The 23,438-nt window shown below is 43.4% G+C and overlaps 3 protein-coding genes across 12 annotated transcripts in view; 2 read left to right on the top strand and 1 right to left on the bottom strand.

Annotated features, from left to right (window-relative positions):
* The window catches only part of camk2b1 (calcium/calmodulin-dependent protein kinase (CaM kinase) II beta 1), a 75,811-nt gene extending 66,596 nt beyond the window's left edge, over window positions 1-9,215 (top strand). For 6 of the 10 annotated variants that reach the window (XM_084053956.1, XM_084053952.1, XM_084053957.1 and 3 more), the window contains 6 exons: window positions 1,189-1,329; window positions 2,279-2,467; window positions 3,050-3,125; window positions 3,695-3,789; window positions 4,356-4,589; window positions 4,844-9,215. In XM_084053956.1, coding sequence (XP_083910082.1) covers window positions 1,189-1,329; window positions 2,279-2,467; window positions 3,050-3,125; window positions 3,695-3,789; window positions 4,356-4,588 — 734 coding nt within the window. In that variant the 3' untranslated portion in view covers window position 4,589; window positions 4,844-9,215. The remainder of the gene's footprint in view (window positions 1-1,188; window positions 1,330-2,278; window positions 2,468-3,049; window positions 3,126-3,694; window positions 3,790-4,355; window positions 4,590-4,843) is intronic. The other 4 variants (XM_084053953.1, XM_084053959.1, XM_084053961.1 and 1 more) reach the window with 1 other exon arrangement.
* A 2,147-nt stretch (window positions 9,216-11,362) lies between these two features.
* LOC311043984 (FAD-dependent oxidoreductase domain-containing protein 1-like) lies at window positions 11,363-12,886 on the top strand (the record flags this gene model as incomplete). The annotated part of the gene is made up of 1 exon (XM_084055407.1): window positions 11,363-12,886. One exon carries the CDS (start codon window positions 11,363-11,365, stop codon window positions 12,884-12,886), a length of 1,524 nt encoding a protein of 507 aa, XP_083911533.1.
* Window positions 12,887-13,793: 907 nt separating this feature from the next.
* Window positions 13,794-17,774, bottom strand: LOC311042889 (retinol dehydrogenase 14). The gene is made up of 4 exons (XM_084053968.1): window positions 17,450-17,774; window positions 16,232-16,474; window positions 15,600-15,902; window positions 13,794-15,008 (listed from the first exon to the last, which is right to left on the bottom strand). The coding sequence occupies exons 1-4, from the start codon at window positions 17,568-17,570 to the stop codon at window positions 14,749-14,751; spliced, it is 927 nt and encodes a 308-aa protein (XP_083910094.1). The 5' UTR covers window positions 17,571-17,774; the 3' UTR covers window positions 13,794-14,748.
* Window positions 17,775-23,438: the final 5,664 nt, after the last annotated feature.

The raw sequence follows: 23,438 nt of genomic DNA, 5'->3' as shown, positions 1-23,438 counted from the left end.
ATGTGTGTCTTGCTCAAGGACACTTCCACATGACTGGCCAGGAGGCGATCCGGTGACCTTCTACAGCCGCCCGTGTACAGTTCTAACCTGCACGTTCTAACCTCTAATGCCCAATGTATGCTCTTTCATACGGCGATCTACAAGCTGATATTCAAGCTCACAATGCAACGAATCCAGGATGCGTTGTGAGCTGGTAGAGCAGCTATTTTGGCATGCAACACCATTGTATGATGACGTATAAATTAGGCTGTTGTGTGTCGTTCCCTCCCAGACATAAAATGGCTAGGTCAACAACTTAAACTGTATAGTTTACCAGGGTCCCCCAGCCCAGGGCTCTATTCTAGGTCTGCTATTTTTTTCCCTCAACACCAAATCTCTTTGCTACAAATAGCCTAATATACAAGCTTGTAGAGCTGATATTTTCACCCAAATGTTCACCCCAGAAGTATAGGGACGCTAGGGTTCATGTGGTTAAAGTGTCAGGGTGGTACAGAGCTGCCTACAGTTATTGATTTTAGAAACTGATATCCAGCCAGTGGCTGACATGTTTTAGTAGCTATCTGAGAAATCAGGTGGCTCCATGTCCAAGCCATCGTGAAAAAAATAATTTAAGAAAAAATATGAAGTGAAGCGCTGTGTGATCCATCTCGTCCTCTACTGTACTGTTCCCTCTGACTCCTCTTCTTCTCAAATCAGTCCTGTTCCGCCCACGCCACGTGTTTTAGAAAGGCCCACCGCTTCCTCCCTGTGGACATAGATAGTATTGCAGCATAGTACTGTGTGTGCGTGTGTGTGTGTGTGTGTGTGTGTGTGTGTGTGTGTGTGTGTGTGTGTGTGTGTGTGTGTGTGTGTGTGTGTGTGTGTGTGTGTTGTGTGGACCCCCTCCCCCCTTCTATTTCTGAGCATGAGTCTTTCAACTGTGCATCTTTTATCCATGTATGTGTTCATCACTGTCATTATCTGAGTGTCACACTTGGTCTCAGAGAGCTCTGCAAGTATTTCACTCCAGTCGATTGCTAACACATTCCCAGTCAAATAGGTCGTTGGTGAGCTGATGAGCAAATTGTGCTCCATATTTGACTGCATGGGTCAACAGTCATTGCTCTCCAAGACCAGGTGTGATCATCGTCAGATGTTCCATTCACCTCCATGTCTTTATGTGTCCCTCGCTCCGTCCTTCGACCTCAGCTGCCACTAAGTTTGCTGACCTGCTAGGCTCGGTGCGTAGGGGTTCGGGGCCCACATCCGACGGCGAGGGAGGAGCCAGCACTCCTCCTCTGGCGAGCCTCTCGGCCTCCTCCCCTCCCCCCTCCCACACCCCCATGCAGAGTAAGTAGAGAGCCCAGGAACGAGACACACCGGTCGCTCTCCCTCCACTCAGGAGACAGATAGGCAACGCGTCTCTCCCCGTCACTTCCTGTGATTTCTGTTTTCGTACCTGTATTAAGCAAGAACAACGTTAAACTATCGATTATTTCTTAGAAATGTATGCTATCAATTCATTTTTCAATTGATTGAATAATCTTTGATCATTTGTAAAAAGAATGATGTCAACGAATCGATGAGCAAAAATGTTAATACTATTTTCGCTATTTTAAAAAGTTTTTGAAAATTATGAAACTTACCAGTCCTGCTTGCATCCCTAGGTAACATATTCCCGTGTTTGTTAGCAATATCCTCATTTTTTTCAGAAAAAGGAGACAATGTAGTCTTCGAGTAATTATGTTCTGTTCATAGCTCGCACCCTAGTTAAACACTCCCTTAAACCCATTTTGGGTGGGAACCCCTTTTTGTAAATACCTTTCAGGACGGGAACCCCTTTTGGGGTTCCTGTTGCTATGTACAGTATATAGCAACAAACATTTAAAAAAAAAAATTTAATACATATTTGAAGTTTTTCAGAAAACTTAGGTCAGGATTTAGAAGGCGTTTTTAGAATCGGCCTCAGGTCTAAATGGGTTAACCTCTACAAGCTCACACAGTGTGAGCTTTTAGATTTAGAAAAATCTTGGGGGAAAAAAACTTATACTTTTTGAATAATGTTATGCCAAAAATAGGGGCTGAGGGTTAATTTGGTCCATAAAGACTCGCTACACCCCCCTCATTTACAAAACCAAAACACAATACAATGTTTTGGTTTAGATTTGGACTTTGGACTATATCCATTCCTGTAGTGTACGGGCTTCATTGGTGTCTCTCTGTCTCTCCCTCCTCTGGCTCCCTGTTCCTTCATGCATCCTGACCTCTGTCACTCCCCCCTCCCCATGATGACGTGCAGTGTCCCGCCTCACAGACCTGGTGAGCAGCGTGCGCAGGGCGCCAGTAGTACCCACGCCGGCCCCAGAGGCGGAGTCCTCGCCGGGGCCTGCTCCCGCCCACAATGCCAGGCCGACACCCCCGCCTGCACACACCACCTCCCCACCTCCCCCACGCACTCCCCCCAGCCCCTCACCTTTCTCCTCCCAGAGTGAGTACTGAGAGCATGAGTACTTCTCCGCTCCCCTCCCAGTAGCAGCCCTGTCAGGGCCTCTGTGATTGGCTGCCGAGCTGTTGAGGTGTGTTGTGTTTGGGATGAGGTGCCCAGACAAGAGCGTGTTGGACCCAAGAAGTTGTGTGGTTTTACTTGCTGAGCTGGGAGTGGAAATGATTGTGATGCTGATGTATATTAACCTCCTCGCAGTTGTGCAGCGATCAACACATCAGACTTGTTGAAGGAATTACAAATACAACTAGGACTGCTACCAAATCAATGATGTTGTTCTTCAGTACAGGCTTTGCTTTTTGAATTGATGTCATTGTCACACAATTAAGAAATGCCTTGTGAGCTTGTCATGTAAAAAGGTATTGTTGATGTGGCGTTCAAACTTCAGGTAAGGGCCCGTTTATTGTCTTTGTATGGATGTATGCTACAGTATCACTTGAGTTTACGGGAGTATTTTGTTGGGTTGCGTTGTTGTGTAACTCACCAACTGTGTGCAAACTAACTACGATCCACTGGCTCAGTTAGCTGCCATTCAATGTCTCAGTCTGAGTTTCCTCTCCTTTGCAGCACGCAAACAAGAAATCATCAAGATCACCGAGCAACTCATAGAGGCAGTCAACAATGGAGACTTCGAGGCATATGCGTGAGTCAACGTTTAGTGTGGGGCTGGGACGATTATTTTCTTAGCGATTATACTATTGATTACTTTTTTGATTCATAGAATAATCGAGAAGCAATGTTTGATAATACATAAACATTATATATCAATGAATCACAATGTGACCTTTTAGTGAATACAATACAACGAACTGAGGTGGTTGTATTTGGTCTCCAAATCCAGATGGTGAGAAATTTTGATCATGTGGTCTGGTAGAAGTAGAACCACTACTGGTTGACATTGACAAGTGGTACTGAAGGTCAAAATTAAATTTCTCCCCTGAGCAAGCAGGCGTGCTCTATTGGCTCAGTTGTAAAAATCTCAGTATTTGCGCGGGAACTCAGGTTTGAATCCCCAGTAGGACATGAAAGTATTTTATACATTGTCGTCCAATGGTATCATGTAAAAATAACCAATCTAAAAGCTCATGGTGCGTCGCATCATGACACGTTATGAGCTTGTAGATCTGCTATTTTTGAAAATCAATGATTCATTCAATTAGAGTTTTTATAATCTATCTAATGATCGAACATGCACTGTCCTTTGCTCTGCAGCAAGATCTGCGACCCTGGTCTGACCTCCTTTGAACCTGAGGCTTTGGGCAACCTGGTAGAGGGCATGGACTTCCACAGATTCTACTTTGAGAACCGTAAGAGACACAACGCTTGTGGAGGCACTAACCAACTGCATTATTAATGAGCTAGTAGCACTAACTAACTGCATCATTAGATGTTTGGTTCCTATGCAGGAGACCTGGGCTCAAATCCAGGTGGTGACATTGGTGGCATTACCCGAATACCCGTACAGTGTTCCTCAATGGGGGAGGTTAACAGAGTAGCCCTGCCTGAGGCCCAGAAGCCTGATATCTTATCGCTCCCTTAACTGGGAGCGATAATTGTTTCCCTAGGATGAGCTGGGCCAGACGCGGTTTCTGATTGGCTGAAACAGAGGTAGGGAGCGCTCGGCTCTGTTCACTTGGACCACACGCAAGGTGGTGTTGACGTCTCGGAGTTACCGACACTAGGGGGGACGAGGAGTTACGATTCTGTCCCTATCAGACTTTGCAACGTTCGGCACGGCAACTTGCTCGCTCTCTCGCCCCCCTCATCCTAGGAATACAAATTTAGCTTACTGCGAGGGGTCTAATGCAATAAATCCGCTTCATGTCCTGACTGAACCGTACTGATAACTTTTTTTATCCCCCCCCCCCCCCAGTTCTGGCGAAAAACAGTAAGCCCATCCACACCACCATCCTGAACCCCCACGTCCACCTGATCGGCGAGGACGCGGCCTGCATCGCCTACATCCGCCTCACGCAGTATGTGGACGGCCAGGGCCGGCCGCGCTCCAGCCAATCGGAGGAGACGCGCGTGTGGCACCGCAGGGACAGCAAGTGGCAGAACGTGCACTTCCACTGCTCAGGTGCACCGGCCGCGCCGCTCCAATGAGGTATGTCCAGGATACATCACGGTAGACTGCAAGGGTTCCTAGGGCAGTGGTTCAGGTTTGAATCCATGAATTCATGTCCAAACTGTTATGTATTTGGCTGCGGACCCCCCCATCTGAAAAAAGGTTGTACCCCCAGAAGAGAAGATTTGTGTGTAAAAAAAAAAAAAAAGAAAGAATCTAAATTATTTAACATTTTTCAAAAATTCAAGGCATTTGAAAATGTTTGTGACACTGTATTTTACTGTCGTTCTCAGGGGTCGACTCCTATTACACCTGACAAGAGTGCTCAGCTGGAGGGAGAGAGAGAAAGAGAGAAAGAGAAAAAGAGAGAGAGAGAGAGAGGAAGAGGAGGTAGAAGGGATGGAAGGATAAGTCCAATGTCGGGGGGAGAGTCAACAGTCCCAGAACTTCCCACCCCATTATGTTGCCACTGAAGGCCATCATACAGCACTGGAAACGTGCGGTCTACTGACTGTTCCACCCCTTCCCTTCCTACATCTGACACGGCGGGCAGTTTGAAGTTGTTGGGGTCGGGGTCGGGGGGGGGGCTCTTGATGTTTTTAAGAACTCAGTGTGTGTTTCCTTCTTCCTGTGGTAACCCCATGACCGTCCCACCCACCTCTCCCATCCTACGTCCTGGGGTTTTGTGACCCTATACCCCACCTGTTCTGTGTGAATCCACACCTGTGTGACAAAAACACTGCACTGGAAATACAGTATGTAAAGTTTTAAGTAAGTTCTATTATAACTATAATTATTATGACTATTAATATTATTACATAGTTGCAATTGTATATGTACTTTGTATAATTTGAAATTCTTGATGCCAGTGGTTTCTAGAGTCAAAGGAAAGCTCTTCTTTTCATCGTTTTTCTCTTGTCTTTTTAAGGAAGCATGACTTTTGTTTTCCCCAATATTCACAGTGGCTGTTTTTTATTGTGGCTATTAAGTGAACAATTATATTGGCATTTTTCTTTTTGTAATTTGCTTCTTGTATCTTATCTATTATACTGCGCCTAAACTCACATTCAAGAAAACCTTTTTTTTTGGAAGGGCAGTGTCTGACCGGGAGTCAAGCGTGAATGAATGAGGTAGGTCTGTGTGTGTGTGTGTGTAGTAATGCCTGGTTTATACTTTGTTGCGCAGTGATGTCACACACCGAAAATAGCAGATCTAAAAGCTCACAATGCATCGCAGCGCAACCCATTGTGAGCTTGTAGATCTGCTATTTTCGGTGCCTGACGCCCGCACATAACTAACTGTATGTCAGGCTTAAATCAGCACATAGTAAGTGCTAATCCAAAAATAATAATGAGGATCCTTTTTGTTTTTCTCTAACTGGAGATGGGTCATTAAGCCTGGCATCTTCTTTTGTTGAATCTAAATATTTACAAACATACTAAGTTGAGGTGCAAAGAAAAGGCAGTTTATAATAATGCATTTTTTTATTACATTTGCCATCTTTACATACTATACATGTAAAGAATTGGAGTTTGGCGCTCCGTAGTGTTAGTTAATGAAATCAGGACCTCCTTGCACTCTTCATGGCAATGGCAAACATGCTGCACAATGCACATATCACAGGAAGACTCCTCTACAGAACATATACACGATATAGAAGAAATCCATATCAATGTTTACCATGTTACTAAAGGGAAAGGGAAGGGGAGTGTTTTTTGGTTCCTGGGCAAGGGGAAATACCTTTTAGTGCTTCACCCAGCAGATGCCTGCTCAGATGGCTCAGATGAGCGCATGGGGGGGTTATAATCTAAACACAGTAAAATCCTCAGTGTTCATTTAACTCAGAGTGTACAAATGTAAGAGTGCATTTGGTTACATTTCTTACATTTGTGCACTCAGAGTTACACATGGATACTTTAACAGGGGGTTAACAGGATCTTCCTGTGTACTTTCCTTTTACCTTGCATGTTTGCCCTGTCTTCTCCAATCCTACAGGCAACATTGCAGCCTTACTTCTAAAGCCATAGCGCGTCATACGCACGGTGCTTCTGTCCATTTTCCACATCAAAACACTTACTGTACTTTAATAAATGCGATTCTGAGGCGTCCTGTAGAGTCCGGTCCCCTATCCAAACACTGGGCTAAAACCCTCCGTCAGTAATGACAGTTTACACGAGAGAGGGCCATGAAGGAAGAGCTAAGAGGCTCTATGAATTTGAAACATCTGCCAGAAGAAAGATTACATCAGCCATGAGGCCATACAGTACGCGTGTGTTTTTTTTAGACTTGCATGGGAGTTTCTTATTTCTGGACAGTGATATACCAGTGGGTTTGACAGGATGCCTTGTGTGTGTGCGAGTGTGTGTGGGTGTGTGCGCGTATGAGGCATGATGCGGGTGTGCCTGTCCACTTCCATTAATGTGTAGCCTACTCCTTACAGGGAGATTTTGGAGAGTTGTATGCTGTGTGTGAGAGAGGAAAGTTTGAAGGAGAAGGCTTTATTTTAGAGGACATATCAGCCCTCTGCCTTCAGTCCACAACTTATACTTTTCTTATCGTTTAGTTTTTCTTACTTTTTTTTCCATATTTTTATCATCATGCTCTTTGACTTGTGTCTTGTGTTACGATCAAGTGTTATCAGCTTTTATTAGAAACATGTGTTTGTGCCAGAGGTGTTGACAGGAATGAAAAGATGGACTTTACAGAGCTGACGGTCGACTGGAGCTTTGACTTCCAATGAGGTCAGTTCACTAGTTCCTATCTGTCATTGGCTGCCTTCGGAGGTGTGTGGCCACTATTGGTCAGACCGACATGAAAGGGACTTGACGTGCAGCCGTCTCATTGGACAGGCAGTCAGCCGGTGGCTAGTCCTCAGGTTTATATTTATTTTGATTATTTATTTATTTATTTGAGCGGATGTTTAAAATTTGCCTTTTTCCTTTCTTTTTCCTGTTGTTTTCCCTGTTGTACAGCTCATGCTCTGTTATTATTCAAAAGGACATCACTGCATGTAAGCACAAGTTTTCTTTTAAAGGGATAGTACACACAATTTACATCCTGCATGTGTGTTTTACTGTAACCGACCAATGTGGACTGTTTTTCTTTTCCTGCGGCTATTATATAATTTGCCTACGTTGCATTTCTCATTGTTTAAGCATTCTGTAATGTACACTTCACAAACGTTTTTTTGTTATTGTTCCACTAAAGCTGAGTTTCAGAAAGCCCTGCTTTACCCAAGGGGAAACAAAATGTTTAGTCACCATGTATGTGTGTGTGATAAAGCTTTTGACCTGCAGGCTCCACAAGGTAAAGGTTGTGTTTGCCAGGTGTCATCTGCTAACAATGTTCACACTAAGACGGCACAGTGGAAATCTGTTTGTCCGTTTGTAACTCAGTGTCTACACATGTAACCAAATGGACCCATAAGGGCTCGTTTGTAAGTTAAATTATCATTCACCAAACATGACCCCCTGCCCCCTCCAAAAAAAGAAAACGCTGCATTTGTACAGTACAAAGGCTTTGTTCCTCTGTTCTTCTTAGTGTGTTTACTAGCCTTGAAGTCAATATAATAAGATTCACATTTTAAATGAGGGAGTATACAGTGTTACACAACTGCAACTAACTAGCATCGTTGCTGACGTTTTCTTTGCATGATGACGAGACACTCGTTTTATGGTGTTTTTTCCTTTTTATTTGGTTTCTCATTTTCTACTGAATGCTAGTATACTAAACCTTTCTCTATCTATTTTCTCAGCTTTGTAGGCGCATATAACTATTTTTGTCCCAAGATGATATATTGAAGAGGATTATAAATGACTATGATGACTATGATGGTGGTGGTGGTGATGGTGGTAGTGGTGGTGGTTTTGGTACTAAGGATGACTAAGTATGAGGATAGTGGTGATGATGTTATGATGATTATTTAGCATGCTTTTCTATGGTTGCTCTGTGTTGTCAGTGCATGCTGGCTAACTTTAGTAGAACAGGACATGTTTCACCCAACCAGCATGATGGCACTTTGAGGAACAACACTTTAATCCAACTCGGACTTTAAAGGTGTCGGAATGAATGCAGTCCACTAGAGGGTGCGATCACACAGGACAAAACAAACGGGACACAGAGGGCAGAATGTCAAGCCTGATTTTTACTGTCGAGTGTCATGTGCTGAAAATAGCGGATCTACAAGTTCATCCGTTTGGAAATTGAGCTTCAGCTTATAATATGACATAATCAGTGGGCTATTTCACAGCAGGTGTCCTTTTCGGAGCACTTTGGCTTTGGGTCAATGCTCTACTGACCTCCAGTCAGTTTTAACACGACCATGTTTTGAAGTCTCTCTAAAGCTCTGCTGTCTTATTTTCTCTATCAAATGAATACTAGCAGCTGTGCTGACAACACTGAGCTAACTTCCTTTTGTAGGTTTCTTTCACCCTTCCCTCGTCCCTCTGTTTCTCACCTTAGTCTTCTTCTGCAGATGACTCTTTCTATTTTCCCTTTGTCTCTTTTTTGTCTGTTTGGGTTTCTTCTGTATAATAATATTAATCTCGATCTATCTAGTTCTCTGACTCTTCACATTATTGCTCTGTTCTCTTATGTGCTTTGTGTGTTTCTCTAACTTCAAGAAAAGTGTTGTGTTATCAATAAAATGACAATTTAAGTATAAAACTGAACATGTTTTGTCTTTATAAACGATGAGGCTGCGACAAAATCAAACATTTAATGTTTGATTTTTTTTTTAGATGAATGAAAAGTGGAACATTCACATTGTGTGTCAGCTACAGCTGACAGCATATCAGGCTTGGATTGTATTTACATACATCTTTGTGTTTGTCTGCTTGTTTTTGTCAGTAGCCCTAAAGTCATAGTTCCATGATTAACCTGTTAAATCACACCGCTCACATTTATGACCACATGTTTTGTTTTCCATTTCTGGAAGCCCTAAAACTGTTGTTGGCTTTGGGCAAAATCTTTGCGGAAAAAAATAGATTGTCTTGATTAAAATGTATCAGTGTCGTGTCATGCGACTAGTGTGAAAGGTCACATGACCAGGTCAGTTTATTTTCTGCTTGCACCTCTGGAAGAAAATGCCTTCCTTAGACTTCTACAAAAACAATGAATTAAAACACATTTATTAACAAATAGATATATCATATTTTCTTTAAAAGCTATAGTACTAATTTTGGTCTTACAGTATATTTAGCTTATAAGAGGTATACATTTGTCCTGCTGGTTCCAGCGCCTCGATGTGTTTCACTCGATTCCCTTAAGAGATGCTGAGGATCTTCTAGAGAAGCATCCCACATGGAAGGCTCCTGAGATGATGGCTGTAGATGGTCCATGCCTCACATCTATGTATGTGCAGGTAGGAGCAGTATATATATATACTGTATTATGCAATAAACATCTTCTGGATGCACTAGGATGCATCCTCAGTGATGTATCATGGGATCATCGGGTGTCACAACATCAGACACTCTTGCACAGGCGAGCCAGCCGGGGTTCATCAGACCCTGACTTGCATCCCAACAGCAAACCACGGATCAGCCCTCTTAATCCGAAGCCATTTTGTGGCTTTCTCTGTGGCTTCACTAGCGGATTGAATGGCCCTCTGAATGGCCACCCCCGAACCTCTAGTTATATTACATTCCGCTAGGGGGAATGTAATATAACTAGAGGTTCGGGGCGGCCACTATGCAGCCCTCACACCTATACATCGCACCGCCAATCCGACCAATATGTCTGAGTTATAGCGTTGGGGGCTTTGTCAGAGTACCTGTTGTACCCATCTGTCTGTGTCCCTTTTGGGCCCATATATGGAGTTATCTGTCTGTCTATGCACATGACCATACAGTATATTGGCATAGCGGTTGGATCTGTGGCTTTGGACAACCGGATCTCTGTATCTGTCAGTCGCTGATGTCTGATGCCATGCCCATGACAACACATTGAGGTTAGACAACACACTCCATATTTGGGCGTAGCTGCATTGGGAACTCCTTATATGGTTATGGCTGACTGAGTCATAGTGACATGAGTCAGAGGTCCGCCGGCCGGCCGACCAGTGCTCCCTTAAACCAATTTTAATATAAAGGATAGGCATATAGGCTATAACATACAGTAATTAGTATAATGCATTCTATTGGTATTCTATCCTATATTAAAATTGCTTAATGGGTGGGCGGTGGATGGTGGCTGGGCGGATCGCGGACCTTGGGGTATCAGTATGACTCCGACATAACCATATATGGAGTTCCCACTGCAGCTGCACCCAAATATGGCATGTGTCATGCTGACTGTGAGCAGTTAACTATTTAATAGTATATCAGATCAGCACCTGCTGTGCCAACATAGGTATTTGGCCTTGCAACCCAGATACTCACGTGTTACTACAGAGTCCTCTTATTCTATTTCAGACTCTGCTACTATGTCATCTCGTGAACCACTTGAGTTAGACATCTCGGTTTAAGTTCTGCTTAGACACCACTGCAGCGGGTCTTGGCTTAGGCTTAGTCAACCAGTCGGAAGTTGGTCTTTTTCATGAACCTTTAATGAACACGGATATCTTTAACGCTATCCAACTAAAAAACAACAGCAACTCTTAAGTATCGCAAAAATGCATGCATCAGCTACTTGAAGAGTTCAAGAAGCTACGTAAAAAGATAGGACACTAGTTGCAGCTAACAGAAGGCACCTCTCGTGCGTTACTTACTACAACGTCACTTGTCCTTTGTTAGTGGTTGGTTCCTGACGAAGACATGATGCTTTTCCATAGTGGTATAAAGGCACACAGCATCAGTTAAACAGCTCCAGCAATGTCAACGTCGCGAGGACTTCTTGTTACTGTTCGCACAGTTCCCGAATTGTTATTTGGTTCCTTGCGGGTGGCCCGACGACGCACGTTGCTGTGTGGACACAGCTGTCAAAGCTTAAGCACCGGAACACCTCTGCATAATGACTTCTTCAAAGATCTGGAGTCTCAGTTCAAAGCCTTTAGACAGAAGGCATCAGATGCCCTGCCAGGGAGTGACTGGACCCCCCTTGCCAACAATCCAGCCCTGCCACCGGAGAGAGCTGACATAGTGATAGTTGGAAGGGGTGTGGTGGGGTGGTCCATCGCCTACTGGCTGAAAAAGGAGAGGACTCGAGATGGTGTTCGTATACTCGTGGTGGAGAAGGACCCAACGTACTCCCAGTCATCCACGGTCCTCTCTGCAGGGGGGATCCGACAACAGTTCTCCCTGCCGGAGAACATCCTGCTCTCCCTGGCCTCTGCTGACTTCATGAGGAACATCAATGAACATCTCTGTGTGTTGAATGAAGATCCAGTGGACCTGCAGTTCAACCATTCAGGATACCTCTTCCTGGCTAGCGAGAATGTGGCTCATATCATGGAGAAGAACTACAAGACACAGAGGGATGCTGGAGCTAAAGTATCTCTTCTATCCCCCAAGCAACTGAAGGACAAGTTTCCATGGATCAACACAGATGGTATCGCGCTCGCTTCATATGGGTTGGAGAATGAGGGTTGGTTTGACCCTTGGACTCTGCTGAATGCTTTTAGGAGAAAGGCCATGTCCATGGGCGTCCAGCAGTGCATTGGAGAGGTCACAGGTTTTAGCTATAGGACAAATATAATGGCAACCGAAGAAGGCGACTGTATGGACTTCAAGAGGATAAAGCATGTTAAAGTTCAGATGCCAAACAGTCTGGACTATCAGCTTGTCCAGTGTGCTGTTGTGGTGAATGCAGCAGGAGCGTTCTCTGGTAAACTGGCACAGATGCTGGGCATTGGCTTGGGTCCCCAAAGCACCATGGCTGGCATCCCCGTTCCTGTGGAGCCTAGGAAAAGGTATATCTACGCACTACACTGTCCTGATGGACCGGGTCTGGACACTCCCTTCTTAATCGACTACTCTGGAGTGTACTGCAGGAGAGAGGGACTTGGTGGGAACTACATTGCTGGAACATCCCCAGAGGAGGAGGAGGAGCCTGAAGCCAGCAATCTGGTGGTCGACCACCAGTTTTTTGAGGAAAAGATTTGGCCTCACTTGGCACACCGTGTACCAGCTTTTGACAACCTCAAGGTTACCAGTGCATGGGCAGGTTTTTACGACTACAATACCTTCGACCAGAATGCCATAGTTGGCATGCACCCCGTGGTCAACAACATGTATTTTGCCACTGGGTTCGGTGGACATGGCGTCCAGCACTCCCCTGCGGTGGGGCGGGCTGTGGCTGAGCTCATTCTTGAGGGAAACTTCAAGACCCTGGACTTGAGTGGCCTCGGCTTCAGAAGAATCCTGGAGCAGGATCCCATGTTGGAGATTAGTTTTTAACTGGTTTTAGTTCAACTATTTTATTGGATGGGCTTGTGCTTTGGCATTGTCATGTGGAGAAGAAAGCCCAAGTGACCTACTTTAAATTCCATTATCACAGAGAAATGTTTTATGTGCTGCTGCTAGTGGCAAGACGTGTTGTAGCAACAATTCAAGATCACTTTACGATATTGACTGATTTTGCAGATATGAAATTAGTATAGCTGACCCACTTTATGTGCTATGTTACATCCCCTGGTATCTGGTGTGTGTATTGTGTCCTGTGCTGTTTCTGCATAATCACAAAGATGGTTAATTTACTGGTACTTACGCTTGTCCATGCTTCACATGGTGAAGCATGTTCTGTCATGTTCTGGTTGAAGTCACCAGTCATAACGTGAAGTCACCGTGCTATTGGGAGGCAAGACGTGAAAAGTGATAGCTCTTGTATATAATGCACTGTGGGAAATGTAATGTACAGCAAGGTATGGACACAATTATAGGAACACACATTACTATACGTTGCTGTTGGGTAGAAACCTGTCCAAAAGCATTACCTTTCAGAAAAGAAAAAAAAAGAACCTGTGTTCCAGTTGCTCCAATGTAGTTTAGTCACAAGTTGTTGTTAATACTTGTAATTTCAATATTTATAAAACCCACACACATATCTAACCGCTTTAGCTTTAAAGATGATTAAAAAATAGCATAAATAGCTCATTTAATACCTTACATTTCCAACTGCTGACATTTTTTTCTGAATAAGGTCACTATGTACAACATTACAGTACATGGATTTTTGGCGGTACACGCAAAAGTCGTAGGAACACATTACGTGTGACCATTTTGGTATCAGAGCAGTTACACCTTACAGTATGTATTAATGGGCACATTACCTGTTTTACATTTTAGAATCCACATCCTAATCACTCGTTAACAATAATCTGTATTGTTAGCATTCAGTGTAGATGTACAATTACACTAGATGCATTTGCCTTCCATAATTTGTCCTAAGACACAAGATGCTGTGTGAGTCACGCCTTTCTAGCAACAATCAACAGAAGCTGGCCAGGAAAGACCTCACCCCAGGGCCCAGGTACATCTGATTTTTAAATCAATCTTTATTGAAAAAGGAAAAAGATGCTCTGTACAAGCATCGCATGACAGTGACATCACTGATGTATCCTTGGTATCTTATAACCAACCTCGAGCATATGCCGTCGAGCTCACTGTCGCATGATATCAGTGATGTCACGGGCGAATCCTTGGTAACTTTGACCAGCGTCATGGTCAATGTCACCACATGCTCTATTTTCTTCAAGCTTGCGCTATCGAAACACTAGTGGGATTATTATTTAAGGTCAATATTCAAGTAGAACTATCAGAAGGTGTAACCCAGGTAGAATGCTTCACTCACATGATAAGATATATAATATAATATAAATAGCAGTTGGGTTTCACACCTAATGCACATGAATTGTACTCCAGACTCGGTCCAAGCGTACCGGGGAACGGATCACTGTCCCGTTCCCGGGTACATTACGGAGTGTTCACACTAATCACAACACCTGGAGTGAATTCGCCTTTTATTTATTTATTATTTCCCAAATGTGTCAATCTTTCAAAAATAGCGTCGCGATGTGAGCTTGCTATTTTCACTACATTTGAAATAGGGCTTAAGTGTTTCATTCATAATGTACTTAAATGTAATGGAGTCAAAATAAAAAAATGTAGTGGAGTGAACGTATAAAAAAAGCAAATACTCATGGGTAAAAAATACAGAAAGAAAAATGTACTTAATACAGTACTCGATCAAGTAAATGTACTTAGTTACTGTCCACCACAGTCCAGTGCTGATGTCGAGCTGTTGATCACCTCACTCTCCATCAGACCAGTTTGACCAGTCTCTCACTGGCCTCCCACAGTTTCTTGGCCACACCGGAGTCTCTGGCAAAAGGACGCAAGGTGGCCGGCCGGCAGTCTACAAAGTAGCCCCCGCTGTGGCGGGCGGCCTCGTCCGACACGGCACAGTAGACGACCGTCTGAGCGCCCAGCTCACACGGCACAAAGAACATCCACATGATCACCGACATCAGCATCCGGAATAGGAAGGAGAAGTGGCAGGTCCAGCCACTATGGACGAAACCTGGAGCACACAGAGCCACAAACAGAGATATTAGGATCAGTGGGGCGGCGGTTTCAAAGGAGGTAGAGTGGCTGTTCCCAGTTTGACCACCGGCTCCCCCTGTGTTAGTGTCGAAGCGTCCTTGAGCCTTAAATGGATAGTTCACCCCCACATTTTTTCCTATCAATTAGTCATCCCATGGAGACTGTTTTTGTCGCATTCCTAAGCCAATAATTTGATGACCGGCAGCGGTTCCGGTAGGAGACACAAAGAGTCTCCTTTGTATCTCCTACCGGAACCGCTGCCTACTGGTCCGCTGGTCATCAAATTATTGGCTTAGGAATGTGACGAAAACTAAAAAAATTCCATGAATTCAAGTCTCCATGGGTTAACTAAGTGATAGAAAAAAGGGTGAACTATCCCTCAAGTCTGTTTGTTCGGCATTTGATACAGCCGTATTGCATGGCTGATAGCCTACAAAGTCTAAGCAAACTAATATCACCTATGAATTTTGTAATGTGCACTATGATGTTACACTGTGTTTTCCCACATAGTACAAGTAAAACTTGAAGGCGTGTAAGCTAGTACACAGAGCTTCTCATAAGTTCTCACCGGGATGCACTGCATAGGTGGTCACCCCTTTCCCCTCAGTGATGCGGGCCAGCTCCTGGCTGAAGTAGATGTTGGCCAGCTTGCTGCGGCAGTAGGTGAAAAACGGCAACAGGTTGTAGTTGAGGTCCTGGAAGTTCAGCCTTTGGTACTTGTAGTTGGAGCATGTGAGGGTGACCACTCTGCTGGGGGCGCTCTCCTTCAGGCAAGGCAGGAGGAGGTTGGTTAGCAGGAAGTGGCCCAGGTGGTTGACCCCAAAGCACATGCTGAAGCCATCGTCCGTCCAGTCCAGAACGCTGGGCATGCCTGCATGGGCAGCAAAATGGAAAAGAAAAGATCTAAAGGAAACATCTAAGTACGATGAGGCAGCTGAACTGCAATGTGAATAGCGGAAGATAATGCAGCATCAGTTAACCACTTAAGCTCTATTTTATACTTTTTCATTATGACTGTGGTGTGCGTCAAAAACAGGCGATCTACAAGCTCACCACGTGTCGCTATGCAACGCGTGTTGAGCTGAGCTTGTACTGTAGATCGGCTATTTTTGAAAATCATTCGCCTATAATGACATGCCTAAAATAGGGACGTGCCAGTTTGACAGGGGTTCAGCTCAATCAGGTTTTCAACAGACTCACCAGCGTTGTTGACAAGGATGTCCAGACGCTTCTCTTTCTGCAGGAAGCCCTTACAGAATTCCCTGATGGAAGACATGTTGGCCAGATCCAGCTCCATGTAGAGAACATTAAGACTGTGGCTCTTGAACTTAATCTCTCTTACAGCCTTCTCCATCTTCTCCACATCCCTACAAGCGATGATGACACGAGCACCTCGCATCGCCAGAGCCACAGCTGTCTCTTTGCCGATGCCAGAACTTCCACCTATAATAGAAATGAGGGAATGGTTAAAACATTTGCATTATTTTCTGTTCTTACTTAAAAAAGGTGGTGTATGTCAGTAGTTCTCAAAGTGGGGTCCAGGGACACAGGTTTGTAAATGTATGGGTCCATTTTGTACATTCTCAGAGTAATGGGGGTCCTTGAAATTAAAAAGTTTGAGAGCCACTGGTGTTAAGTGATATTTTTTTTGTTAAAGCTCTATATATTTTTATAGTAGTAAGCAGCACTACTACAATAGTGTTTTTCAGTAACGGGTCTCTCCCATAGACTCTCTCTCTCTCTAGCACTATACACAGGTGTGATTAATTAGACAACACAGTGACGCATCTTGTGTACCAATCATTTCGGCCCATATACGGCAAGAAAATGTGCTCCTTTGTGTGAAGCGCGTGGAAAAGTGGATATGTTTGACTAAACACAAGTTTTCTGCCATAACTTTCAAATGGATATGAAACTAGACGACAATATCTATCTGACCCCAAGTCGCAGCAATTCATTATTGGGTGAGTTATCAGAGTACACACGCAGCGCTACCACTTGATGATGATGACTCCCCGACACAGGAAGGCATGCCAGTGATGGTTCAGGTTGGGCTGTGTATACTGAAATACGTGGTGTAAAGCAACTAAGTACATTTACTCAAGTACACAGTACTTAAGTAGAATTTGAGGTATTTTTTACTGCTCGTTTCTTTGTATCATCATTTCCAATTAGTTCTCTTTGCTGATTAGATACAGTATCCCTTCCGTTTACTGTAATGCTGGACTCCAGCATTACAGTAGCTGGAGAGACCCCTACTGATCAAACACATATGAGAGATCTGAGCTAGCCTATGTATCATAATCAATCAAAACTATATCACTTACACCACCTGTAAGAAATGTCAACACACTCAGTCAACACACTGTATTTCATTCATTTTATACAGAGGAAAAAAATACATATGCATTGATTTACCTGTGATGAGAACCGTTTTTCCATCAAGTCTTTTCAGGTCGCTGCAAAACCTTCTCTTTTTCAGCCATTTCAAGACAAAGAATGCAAACAAAGACGCGACAATTGTATACAAAACATACATGTCTTTAGAATGAATGAACAAGGACCCCTACAGTCTGATGATGAGGGGCAGACTGTTGTTACGTTTGTTAAACGTGGCTTTGTTGCTGGTTTAGTTTTCCATTAGTTTCTCAGATTGAAGATGAATCTTGGTGATTTTGTCAGGGAGTATCCTTAGTGAATCCATGATCTTAGAGATGAGATATAAATGCTCCTCCTGCCATGAATGAATGTCTTCTTCTTCTCTGAAACAGCTGACATTCTTCTTCTTCTCTCTGATAATGGCGGATCGCAATCAATGTTTACCAGTCCACACCGCCACCTACTGTACCAGAGTGTGTAGTAACTCTGGACAGGGCATAAACAAGAAGTTGATGGGGAAATCTTGGTCGGATAATGATGTACCGTGCATTATTCTTTTTACTTTTTTTTTTTACATTTCGGAAAAAATAGCTAATTTAACTTTGAGGTCTGCCCACAATGTCTAGTTGCCCACTGCCTCACTCTCAACCTGTATTAGTTTCAAGTCCCTTTCTACAGTCCGTCCCTGTCAAATTATTTCATACATGTTATTGACTAGTATTTACCTCTCTGCATTGTATACTTCATAATCTCATTATCAGTATTTGAGAAGTACGCAGATTTTGTTTTACTTAAGTAAAAGTAGCGCTATCTTTTAGTGCAATACAGATTTTGTTTTGCTAAAAATTCCACACATCATGAACGCAGTGCCCGATTGCTGAGAAACCTTGCATTCACATCGACATTCCCACCCCGGTTGCCACGGCAACGGGGTGGCACTTTCAATGTTAAATTCCCAAAAATCCGCCGTGTGAATATGGTCTAAAGAGCGTTTTCTTCAAAACACACTCTCCTTCAGATGTTGTCCAAAACTCACACAAATCGGTACACATTATCTCTGGGGTCATGAGATATGAGTTAGATTTTTCAGATCCCATTCCAAGTGGCTATGACCCAAGTTTGCGGGCCCTGGGTAGTAGGACTCATTATAATGTGCATCACATTTTCTGGGACAGCATCTGTACGATGTGCATAGACCTTTTGACATAGCCATGATGACAAATGCCATATAGAGATCAGAATACATTTTATTGTGTTTAGTGTTTGATATTCTCAGCCATTGTGAAAGGAGATGACTTTACTCATGTCTCACTTGGTTATTTGCCAGCGCTCCGCCTCATATAATAGAACCAGCTTGTTTTGGTTTTGAGGCGTAGATGCTGGACTTCCAGATGTTATGGGGTCTTTCTCAAGTCTGTGCTGGGTGTCTTTTTAGGCAGCATTGTCCTGGCTAATCAAAAAAACAGTGTCCTAGAGAGTATAATGTATAGGCTCTTTGCATAACTGTAGTTCCCATTTCCAGAAGGTGGCATCAAACATTTCCTGTTCCGGGTCAGTTTCTCATACGGCAGCTTCATTTGATTGGCTCAGCAGCAGATTTGAACCGGAAACACACACTTTATGAAGGTGTCGTGTGTTACCAGTCCATTGACCCATCTGTTCAGTCTTAGATTTCAATGAACACTGTGGAGTTTTACTGTGTATATTTGTCCTATAGTTGTGTCGTGTGTCTGTCTGCCCTCTCCCAGGAATGTAAGGAGAACAGGACATGCTACTGTACCTTGAGGGGACAACACTGAGCTGCAATTCTGTTGCGATGGCTTCCTGATGGTTCACAGCAGCAGCAGCACACCTGTCAGGATGATGGAACATGGTAAGTGAAGGACTACCTTTCTGTGTGACATGTAGGTTTTAATGGGATGCTATCTAATGTAGCTCATCTTAATCCAATATCTCCCAACACTACACAGAAAAGTTCTCAGCGTTACTTTAACTCTGAGAGTGTACTAATGGAACCATTTGGACGCGTACAGTAAGGTTCTGTTTGGTTCCATTTGTACACACTCTCACTTGCAAATGGATGGATTATTGCTGAGGATTTTACAGTGTATGGACATTAAAAGCAGTGTCGATTTGTTGATTTATATCACACTTAATGTTCTTGCTTAAAGGTGCAATCCTACCCATGTTTTGAACCCAGTTCACTAAACATCTACTGCTCAGCCAAGACAAAATCAAGATATGTTGCACTTACATTTATGAGCTTGAGGCAGGTACTCGTCAACCAGGTGTCCTACTTGACACCAGGGTCTACATTTATCAACAGAAGAGTAGGGAGACCACCTCCAACCACTGCAGATGTAGTTCTAGTTATTTTGCGTTCACATACTTTACCATACCGGTTTGTTAAAATAACGTTTTATTCATTAAAATAAGACCCGGATTGCAGCTTTAATTTCTCAGCTGGTGGTTGTAGCCTATATAAAGAGACTGTCTCGTCCCATCTCTGAATTCATACTCGCTGTGCTGTTGGCAGGGCGCTCCGCTCCGGTGTAAACTGAGACGGCCTTTGGGAAGCCTCTTCTTTGAAAGCAGAGATTCCACTGTGCTTTGCTCTCAGACTCCCAGACAGACCATTAGCCACAAAGCTCTAAACGCATGAACTCTGGTTGGATCAACTTCGTGTTTGTAAATGGGAACCACCTGTGTCCCCCTCATGGCTCAGTTCAGCTCGATGTTCCCACCGTGACCTCTCTGAATGTGTGGTGTTGTAGTGGTCTGCTGTCACCACTAGGATGCAGTGTATCCCAGTGTATTCTAGACATTGGCTTTTGTGAGAGAAAGCACTGTTAGTGCCATGACTGCCATCTCATCTGCTTTCTCATTGCCAAGTGAAAGTCCTGTATTCACGAATGTACTTGAGTAAAAGTACACAAGTATTGGCATCAAAATATGTATGAAGGGGTATTTCACTTTGGAACACCTCTGGCTTTTGTGTGCACCCCGACAGTTTTTTTTATTAAGCTGCTTGATTCAGTATTTGTACGTATATTTCAATATTTGATATTCATTTGATCAGCAAGCTCACAATGGAGTGAGCTTGTAGATCTGCTATTTTCGAATAGACGATAAAATAGGGTGTAATTGGTAAACATATGTTTTGTAATAATCTATCCACAAAGTAGCCCAACTTGTGACTAAAGTGTTCAAATAATTGCAGTGGAGCAAAAACTACAATATTTGACTCTGATATGTAGTGGATTAGAAGAATAAAGTATTGAAAAAGTATGTATTCAAGTAAAGTAAAAGTGCCTCAAAATTGTTCTTAATTATAGTACTTGAGTAATTACTTAGTTACTTTAAACTACTGGTTAAGAACATGCTGCTGAGATAAGATGATGAATGTACATCCACACTATATCGGACTCTGTCATATTTCCTCAAGGATAACACATTTGTTTATTTAAAGCTCTTTTTGAAACAGGGTTACAAAGTGCTATACAGCAAGGATAAAAGTAACACGATAAAACTAAGGAAATAAAAACGGTACAGTAAAAAACAAACAATAAAATAAACATCAACAAATGGCATCAATAAAACAAGTACGAACACACAAGCGTAAAAGAGGCAATGCACGTTATAAAAACCGCCTTGGTGTAATATGTCCCTATGAAATAAGACATTGAGGAAAGAGGCTTTCCCAGTCTACCTCCACCCCCCACACAACCACAGGGATCCTGTTCCGTTCTCCATCCTCTTCTCATTAGCGCTACAAGTTGAGACTTCCTCTCGATAGCTATCAGGGATGGGTAGATCTTCTATCAGATGTGGAGCTCGGTTGCGCCGCTCGGTGTAACCGCAGGCTGAGTCACAGCTGGACACAATAGAACCTGAGTATTGACACCCCCACCCCACCCAACACATCATGAAAACGAATGGCTTTCATAACCCGGTGCTGTATCTATGGAGCTTCAGATGAATGGTACTTATTAAAGTCAGGCAGTGTTTCTTTCGTGAGTCATCCATGCACTGAAATCATCATAACGCACTGAAAATGTTACTTTTTCAAACGCATTCCTCCCGAGGCCTCAAAAGTCAAGTGCTTTTTTGGCTCTGCGTGTGAGGGTATTTAAGGCATATTTAGGTTTGGTAGTTCAGTCTCTTGTTCCCAGTGGTGGACAAAGTACTCCCAGTACTTGAGTCAAAGTATAGATACTCCTGGTCAAATATAATGTTACTATCTATGATTATTACAAGTGAAAGTTGCTCAGTCCAATTTGTACTTGAGTTAAAGTACTGGAGTACTTGCTATTAAAAATACGCATACATAAGTATTTTTTCTTATATGAATCTAAGATTTTCTTTTAAATAAATATCAAGAATAGTGAAAATAGCAAATCTTCAAGAAGCTCACAACACGTCACAGTGTGACCGAAATACAGCAGGGCATAAGTGGTTCTTTCCCTTCCTAGAAATGTAGAGGAGTGAAAAGTTCAATATTTGTCTTTGAAATGCAGCAGAGTGAAAGTATCTAAAAATACAAATACTCAAGTAAAGTACAGACTCAACAAATTTACTTAAGTACAGTACTCAAGTAAATGTCGGGTGGAAACTCATATGTTACTTTTCAGGATTCAAATACAAACATATCAAAAGTAGCAGATCTACAAGCACAAAGTTAAAATATGGAGATAAGAGGTTTCTGCCCGACAGCAACGATGTACTTCATGTACTGTCCACCACTGCTTGTTTGTGACTGTGCTGCTCAGGCGGCTCAGATCCATCCATGTGCTGACAGATTGGCCATTTTCATATTATGTGGTGGCTTTACAAAGAATGCCTTTCCCTGTTGAGTGACCAAGTGATGCACATGTGTTCACAGACACACGCATGCATGGAATGATCAAACTAATGGATGCTGCTGTGAACTAAAGTATTTATTTTTACCTGACAGGCATATTATAATGGGCCTACTACATCAGTGATTTTCAAACTGTTTGTGGCCAAGGGACACCAATGATCACACTTGCAAAGCAGACGTTCTCAAAGTAGGGTCCTTGAAGGGGTTTGAGTGGGTCCCCAACAAAATGTGTTAATATACTGTAGCATCACAATCAGTTTAACCACGTTAACCCTATTTTATACTTTGGCTATTCAAAAATATCCGATCTACAAGCTCACAATGATGTGAGGTTGTAGATCGGAAATGTTTTATTTATTTTTTTCTTTATTGAATCATTTTGAAAAATGTGAACACAAATCATCTCTTCTGGGGGCCCCTGGCACACAATGCTTTTAGATGTGTACATCTACATGGCCAAATACATATCAATTTGAGGGTCCTTGGCCCGGACGGTTGGCCTAACCGTCTGGGCACCTAGGCTGGTAATCCAGCTTTTTGCTGGGGACCCCCTGGTACCCCCCCAAGGACCCCTGGGGGTCAACGGACCCCAATTTGAGAACCAATGTTGTAAACAAATTCGATACCTAATACCCTACTACGGGAGATAAGACGGCCTGACTGGATTCTTCCCTTCCTACAGTATGAGTCACCCCCAGCATGCCGAGCAGGTTCAGCAGCCAGCCAACATGGAGCTGCGGTGCAACTGCAAAATGTGCATTTCATCACAACAAAGGCCACCGCGGCCAGTTTGTCGTCTTCCCCGAGTCACCTTTAATGAGTTCCTGTCAGCGAGGATGACAGAAAGTTCCCTCTGTTGACAGCGGATCACTGCCTGAATGTCTGCTGTCAGCCGAGTGAAAGCCCCATCGCGTCGCACTGTGACGGATTATAATTTGCCAGCCGTTTAAAGCGATGCGCTCGTCAAGTGATTTTTTTTAACAGCATCGGGCTTTACGAGGGATCAGCGTGTTCTGACGATCCATTTTACAGTCTTCTGCAGGAGAGCGGGGAGCGGGGTTTGGAGACGGAGTCCTTGGAATGTTTTTGATCCGAGGGAATATAAAATAGGATGCCGTGGAGACCTGAGACGTTAGGGGTTATAGAATTTATAGGCTTGGCTGGGCC

Source organism: Gymnoscopelus microlampas (assembly GCF_963454915.1).
Source record: "Gymnoscopelus microlampas genome assembly, chromosome: 4".
NCBI lineage: Eukaryota > Metazoa > Chordata > Actinopteri > Myctophiformes > Myctophidae > Gymnoscopelus > Gymnoscopelus microlampas.
Note: the sequence above shows the minus strand (reverse complement) of the source record. Positions and strands in the feature narration are given on the sequence as shown.